Raw genomic sequence first — 7,500 nt, forward strand, 5'->3', positions numbered from 1 at the left:
AGGGGAGCCGCCCCGTCATCCTGACCTATCACGACATTGGACTGAACCGTACGCTGCACAACAACCTGCTAGTTAATTACATCACAGCTAACCGTAACAGGGTTATCTAGGGTTAGGGGTGATCTAGGTTTATGGTTAGTGGTGATCTAGGGTTAGTGGTGATCTAGGGTTTGGGGTGATCTAGGGTTTGGGGTGATCTAGGGTTAGTGGTGATTTAGGGTTAGGGGTGATCTAGGGTTAGTGGTGATCTAGGGTTAGTGGTGATCTAGGGTTAGGGGTGATCTAGGGTTAGGGGTGATCCAGGGTTATGGTTAGTGGTGATCTAGGGTTAGGGGTGATCTATGGTTAGGGGTGATCTAGGGTTAGTGGTGATCTAGGGTTAGGGGTGATCTAGGGTTAGGGGTGATCTAGGGTTAGTGGTGATCTAGGGTTTGGGGTGATCTAGGGTTAGGGGTGATCTAGGGTTAGTGGTGATCTAGGGTTAGGGGTGATCTAGGGTTAGGGGTGATCTAGGGTTAGGGTTAAGGGTGATCTAGGGTTAGTGGTGATCTAGGGTTAGGGATGATCTAGGGTTAGTGGTGATCTAGGGTTTGGGGTGATCTAGGGTTAGGGGTGATCTAGGGTTAGTGGTGATCTAGGATTTGGGGTGATCTAGGGTTAGGGGTGATCTAGGGTTAGGGGTGATCTAGGGTTAGGGTTAGGGGTGATCTAGGGTTAGGGGTGATCTAGGGTTAGTGGTGATCTAGGGTTAGGGGTGATCTAGGGTTAGTGGTGATCTAGGGTTAGGGGTGATCTAGGGTTAGTGGTGATCTAGGGTTAGGGGTGATCTAGGGTTAGGGTTAGTAAACATGTGTCCTGTCCCCCTGCAGACATCACGTGCTTCAACTCTCTGTTCAACCATGAGGACATGCAGGAGATCGGACGCCACTTCGCTGTGTGTCACGTAGACGCCCCGGGGCAGCAGGAGGGCGCCACCACGCTCTCCACTGGGTCAGTGTCCTGACCCCTGACCCCTAACCTGACCCTAACCCCTAACCTGACCCCTAACCTGACCCCTAACCTGCCTACAAGTTTGGAAGATAATGAGTATGATGATGATGATGATGAGTATGATGATGATGATGATGATGGTGATGATGGTGATGATGATGATGATGATGGTAGCCTGTGTTGTGATTGGTCCTGCAGGTACACCTACCCCTCCATAGAACAGCTCTCTGAGACGCTTCCTCAGGTCCTCAAGCACTTTGGGTGAGGAAACATCCCAATGACCCCAACCCTAACCTGAACCCTAACCTGAACCCTAACCCTAACCCTAACCTGAACCCTAACCTTAACCCTAACTCTAACCCTAACCTGAACCCTAACCTTAACCCTAACCTGAACCCTAACTCTAACCTTAACCCTAACCTGAACCCTAACCTGAACCCTAACTCTAACTCTAACCTGAACCCTAACCCCAACCCTAACCTGAACCCTAACCCTAACTCTAACCCTAACCTGAACCCTAACCCTAACCCTAACCCTAACCTGAACCCTAACCCTAACCTTAACCCTAACCTTAACCCTAACCTTAACCTTAACCCTAACTCTAACCCTAACCTTAACCCTAACCTGAACCCTAACTCTAACCCTAACCTTAACCCTAACCTGAACCCTAACCTTAACCCCAACCCTAACCTGAACCCTAACTCTAACCCTAACCTTAACCCTAACCTGAACCCTAACTCTAACCCTAACCTTAACCCTAACCTTAACGCTAACCTTAACCTTAACTCTAACCATACAGTTCTAACCCTAACCTTAACACTAAACCTAACCCTACAGTTCTAACCCTAACACTAACCATACAGTTCTAACCCTAAGCCTAACCATACAGTTCTAACCCTAAGCCTAACCCTAAACCCTTGCTACCTCATTTTATATATTGTATTTTGTTTTGTTTCTTTCATGCCTGTGTATAGATGATGGATAGATGATGTGTTGTTGATTGTGTATTGATACAAATAACCTTTAGATTCTAGATTCTATTTACTTCCGTGTCTACAAACTCTTTTTGAATCCCTAATGGGATTTTTAAATCTGTATTTTTGTATCGTTTAATTGCTGCATTATTGTGGATTGACACTAAAATAAACCATAAACTGTCTAAACCATAAAGTGTGTCATGGTTGTTGTGGTCCTCAGCCTGAAGAGTGTGATCTGTCTGGGGATGGGAGCCGGCGCCTACATCCTGGCCCAGTTCGCTGTGAGTCCAAGTTTCCTCTCAAGTTCAGACCGGTGACGCTGCACCCACACGCTGCCACCTTATTGGTCCTCAGACAGTGTTGCATTGTGGGTAATGTGTGTACTTCCTGTGCAGCTGAACCATCCTGACATGGTGGAGGGACTCGTCCTCATCAACATCAACGCCTCGGCTGAGGGCCTGATGGACTCAGTCGCACACAAGGTACACACACACACGCACACGCACACGCACACACACACACACACACACGCACACGCACACGCACACGCACACGCACACACACGCACACGCACACTTGTTGTTTTAATTTGGTCCATGTGTTTGTTGATCCAAACATAGTTAAAAAACATTCCAATCTTCTTGTGTTTGGGAATTGTTCTCCAATTCTTCTCACATTCTCAGCCCTAACCCGAACCCGAACCCTAACCCTAACCCAGCCCTAACCTTCACACAGATATTTAGACCGGCCCGTGATCCATTTTAAACATTAATAAACATCTGTAGTAGTAGTATAGTAGTAGTAGTAGTAGTAGTAGTATAATAGTAGTAGTAGTAGTATAGTAGTATTATAGTAGTAGTAGTAGTAGTAGTAGTAGTAGTATAGTAGTGTAGTAGTAATAGTAATATAGTAGTAGTAGTAGTAGTAGTAATAGTAGTAGTAGTATAGTAGTAGTAGTAGTAGTAGTAGTAATAGTAGTAGTAGTAGTAATAGTATAGTAGTAGTAGTAGTATAGTAGTAGTAGTAGTAGTAGTAATATAGTAGTAGTAGTAGTAGTAATAGTAGTAGTAGTATAGTAGTAGTAGTAGTAGTATAGTAGTAGTAGTAGTAGTAGTAATAGTAGTAGTATATTAGTAGTATAGTAATAGTAATAGTAGTAGTACCACACGCAGTTCAAGGTTAATAAACATTAACTTAGTCTCACACACACACACGCACACTCACTCACACACACACACACACACACACACACACACACACACACACACACACACACACACACACACACACACACACACACACACACACACACACACCTCTCTAAACTGCTGTGCGCTTTTTCAGATCACTGGCTGGGCCCACACAGTCCCTAACACAGTCATCTCTCACCTGTTTGGAAGGGTAAGAAACCACCTGTCTATCAAACCACCTGACCAATCAACAGTTCCAAAGGCTACTCCATCTCGTACACTCCAACCACTAGGACACTCCTATACTACCATCTAGTACACTAGGACACTCCTATACTACCATCTAGTACACTAGGACACTCCTGTAGTGAGTGAGTTGAGTTGACCAGCTGTGTTTCTCAGGAGGAGATCCAGAACAACCACGACCTGATCGCTACGTATCGCCACCACATCACCAACGACGTCAACCAGTCCAACCTGCAGCAGTTCATCAGGTCCTACAACAGTCGGCGTGACCTGGAGATCGAGAGGCCCGACGCCGAGAGCCACATCACTGCTAGAACACTGAAGTACGTCACACAACGCTAACTAGCCATGCTAACACCACATTAGACCGTGCTAACTAGCCATGCTAACGCCACATTAGACCACACTAACTATTCAGTTAGGATGTAACCCTAACCCTAACCCTAACCCTAACCCTTCAGGTGTCAGAGTCTGCTGGTGGTTGGGGACAGCTCTCCCGCTGTCGATGCCGTTGTCAAATGCAACTACAAACTCAACCCGACAAAGACCACGCTCCTCAAGGTGACGGTCCTCTGCTTCATAGGGACTCTTCCTTCCTTGTTTGTTTTATGAGTAGCAAACATCTACATTTGACTAGTTGTCCAAGAACAGCAGTAGAAACAACAACCCTGACCTCTGTGTTTTCTGATCCTGTCCAGATGGCGGACTGCGGAGGGATGCCCCAGGTAGACCAGGTGACTACCACAACCAATACCAGCTGACTGTAGTATCACTACCTGGACCAGGTGTAGGGTTAGGGTAGGACCAGGACCAGGTGTAGGGTTAGGTTTAGGTTTAGGGTTCGGGTAGGACAGGAGCAGTGAAGGTCAGGGTTAGGCCTCTTTACTTGAGAAGAACCACAGGATGATACAGAAAACCGCTGGAGAAGGAAATGACAGATAGAAACTAGAGATGTTGTGGAGGGGCTGGAGCAGCTGGCTAAGACCAGGAACGACACCTCTCTGAAGGTTAACACATTACTTCAAACACCTGGGAGTTAATTAGTCCTTGGGGATCTCTGCCGCCCTCTGGTGATCAGATGGAACCATGACACCAGGTATATATGCCATTTAGCTGACGCTTTTATCCAAAGCGACTTACATTGCTGTGAGTGCGTACATTTCAGTATATATGGTCCCAGCGGGAATCAAACAACCTGAGCCATTGAGGACCATCGAGGTGGACCGTGGTGGGTAGAAGGCTGAACGCTGTTCTTCTGTTCTTTCAACAGCCAGCAAAACTGACAGAAGCCTTTAAATACTTCATCCAGGGACTGGGATACAGTAAGTACTGTATACTACATACTCCCAACTCTCCCAGTATGACCTCTAACCCTCCTCTCCTCCCAGTATGACCAGTATGACCTCTAACCCTCCTCTCCTCCCAGTGCCCTCGGCCAGTATGACCAGACTGGTGCGCTCCCGCACGGCGTCCGGCTCCAGCATCACCTCCATGGACGCCGCCCGCAGCCGCTCTCACACCAACGAGAGGCGTGGCCACACACACACTTCTGACGACCCACACGGACCCTCCCACACCAACATCTCCATGGACACTGCCTCCAATAGCAACACGGACCAGACCATCATCAAGACCACAGAGGTCGCCTGCTAGACCCCACTAACCCTAACCCTAACCCTAACCCTGACCCTGACCCTGACCCTGACCCTAACCCTGACCCTCCTCTCTCCCCACTGCTTGTGCTGCTGCTGCTGTTAATAAAACGTAGACATCCTATCATACATGTACATCTGTGGATATCTTATAATACCCCAAGTCTAACCCTAACTTAGCCAGTAACCCTAACCCTAACTTAGCCAGTGACCCTAACCTTAACTTAGCCACTGACCCTAACCCTAACTTAGCCAGTAACCCTAACCCTAACCCTAACTTAACAAGTAACCCTAACCCTAACTTAGCCATTAACCCTAACCCTAACCCTAACTTAGTCAGTAACCCTAACCCTAACCCTAACTTAGCCAGCGACCCTAACTCTGATTTAGCCAGCGACCATAACCCTAACTTAGGCAGTGAGTTGTTTTCATGGTGGAGGTGTGTGAAGGTTTGGATGTACAGTCTGATGTGAATGATGATGTCAACATGACGACACCCACTTTTGTTACTTTGGTAATTTTTACCCTGAAATTCTATGTAACCATGGTGATGTTCTAGCTGTGTAACCATGGTGACCTAGCTGTGTAGACACAGGGTAGATGCTAAGTGGGATCGTTGGGATGACCCTATCCTAAACCCTAATCCTAACCCTATCCCTAACCCTATCCTAAACTCTAACCCTATCCTAAACCCTAACCCTATCCTAAACCCTAACTCTAACCCTATCCTAAACCCTAACCCTATCCTAAACCCTAACCCTAACCCTATCCTAAACCCTAACCTTATCCTAAACCCTAACCCTAACCCTATCCTAAACCCTAACTCTAACCCTATCCTAAACCCTAACCCTATGCTAAACCCTAACCCTAACCCTAACCCTATCCTAAACCCTAACCCTAACCCTATCCTAAACCCTAACCCTATCCTAAACCCTAACCCTATCCTAAACTCTAACTCTAACCCTGTCTTAAACCCTAACCCTATCTTAAACCCTAACCCTAACCCTATCCTAAACCCTAACCCTATCCTAAACCCTAACCCTATCCTAAACTCTAACCCTATCCTAAACCCTAACCCTAACCCTATCCTAAACCCTAACCCTATCCTAAACCCTAACCCTATCCTAAACTCTAACCCTATCCTAAACCCTAACCCTAACCTAAACCCTAACCCTATCCTAAACTCTAACCCTATCCTAAACCCTAACCCTAACCCTATCCTAAACTCTAACCCTAAACCTAAAACCATTAACATTTTAAATCTCAACTTCAGTGGATTCGAGGATCAAGAATCCCACTTAGCGTTGATCCTAGACACAGCCACGGGGCTGTGCACCCTGCAACCAAACGCATCAGAAAGCTGAACAAGAGGTTCCATCTACCTTTGTATGAACCTGTTACTTATCAATACCTAAATACTTCAAAATGCAACTAATGGAACCACTGTGTACTCAGAAGGCTTTCTACAAAGATGTCCCTACCTGAAGCTTTATAACATTATAGTTTGTATTTATTTAAAGAAATAAAACATGCTACTACAGTATGTGTTGTTCTTTCTGGGGCACATGGGGACAGATAGCAATGAAACAGACCACACCTCAGGTGTATTTTGAAATGCTATTTATTGTTTGATTTGTATGGACAGTGTAACAGATGTCTGTCTACACCAGCAGTAGAGTAGAGTAGTACAGGGGTACAGGGGTATAGTCGTAGTAAACCAGGTAGCTGAAGCTGTTCTGATCTAGTTGTAAGCGTCCTTCTCCTCCTGGACGGGGCTCTGGGTTGCTGCAGACTCCATCATCTGTGATTCCCCCTCCAACGGACCACCGGCTGACACAAGAACACAACTACAGTTAAAGCGTCTGGAAAGTTGACATTAAATGGTTCCAATTGTGTTTTGTGTCAAAGTTGAGTATCATTATAAACATCCATAAAAATTACTACAGACGGCTAACTACAGGTGGCTAGCAGGGAGAATCGCTCTCATTAAAAAAAAATCTTCCTTTCTTCTAGCATTGTGACTGCCAATAGCCCCTGGTCCGAGCATAAATAATTTTTTCTTATGATTACTGATGGATAGATGATTCACTTACTTAGTCAAATGTATTTGCTGTAAGTCACTTTGGATAAAGGCGTCTGCTAAATGCCATAAATGTAAATGTAAATGTAAATGTAAAGATTAGATGAGATAAATGGATAGTTATAGATTAGATTAAATGGGTCCATAGAGTGTGTGTCTCAGCTGTTAAGAGGCAGGTAAAGAGGGACTGCTGCTGTGGGCGGAGCATAATGTGCAGAGACAACTTTCTGATTGGTGCAATGAGCAGAGAAACATGGTGAAAGGTTTCTCCCTGCGTTGACCCCGCCCATCTAGGCCCAGTGATTGAATGTGAAGGAAAATGGGGAAATGTTTAGATTGATATATCTCCAAATTGCAATGTAATA

General features: G+C 45.7%; 2 protein-coding genes across 2 annotated transcripts in view; one reads left to right on the plus strand and one right to left on the minus strand.

The window, feature by feature from the left end:
* Window positions 1–5,056, plus strand: part of LOC310810719 (protein NDRG1-like) — a gene marked incomplete at both ends in the record, with an annotated part of 6,559 nt that extends 1,503 nt beyond the window's left edge. The window contains 11 exons of the mRNA XM_083678567.1: window positions 1–48; window positions 870–990; window positions 1,189–1,251; window positions 2,188–2,248; window positions 2,363–2,449; window positions 3,312–3,368; window positions 3,560–3,726; window positions 3,865–3,964; window positions 4,102–4,137; window positions 4,674–4,725; window positions 4,830–5,056. The exon at window positions 1–48 is cut by the window's left edge and continues 58 nt beyond it. Of these exons, the coding sequence (XP_083534693.1) occupies window positions 1–48; window positions 870–990; window positions 1,189–1,251; window positions 2,188–2,248; window positions 2,363–2,449; window positions 3,312–3,368; window positions 3,560–3,726; window positions 3,865–3,964; window positions 4,102–4,137; window positions 4,674–4,725; window positions 4,830–5,056 (1,019 nt within the window). The remainder of the gene's footprint in view (window positions 49–869; window positions 991–1,188; window positions 1,252–2,187; window positions 2,249–2,362; window positions 2,450–3,311; window positions 3,369–3,559; window positions 3,727–3,864; window positions 3,965–4,101; window positions 4,138–4,673; window positions 4,726–4,829) is intronic.
* A 1,682-nt stretch (window positions 5,057–6,738) lies between these two features.
* Window positions 6,739–7,500, minus strand: part of tg (thyroglobulin) — a gene marked incomplete at its 5' end in the record, with an annotated part of 28,387 nt that continues 27,625 nt past the window's right edge. The window contains one exon of the mRNA XM_083678568.1: window positions 6,739–6,885. Coding sequence (XP_083534694.1) covers window positions 6,797–6,885 — 89 coding nt within the window. The 3' untranslated portion in view covers window positions 6,739–6,796. The remainder of the gene's footprint in view (window positions 6,886–7,500) is intronic.

The sequence above is a fragment of the Argentina silus genome (assembly GCF_951799395.1).
Source record: "Argentina silus genome assembly, chromosome: 10".
Taxonomy (NCBI): Eukaryota; Metazoa; Chordata; class Actinopteri; order Argentiniformes; family Argentinidae; genus Argentina; species Argentina silus.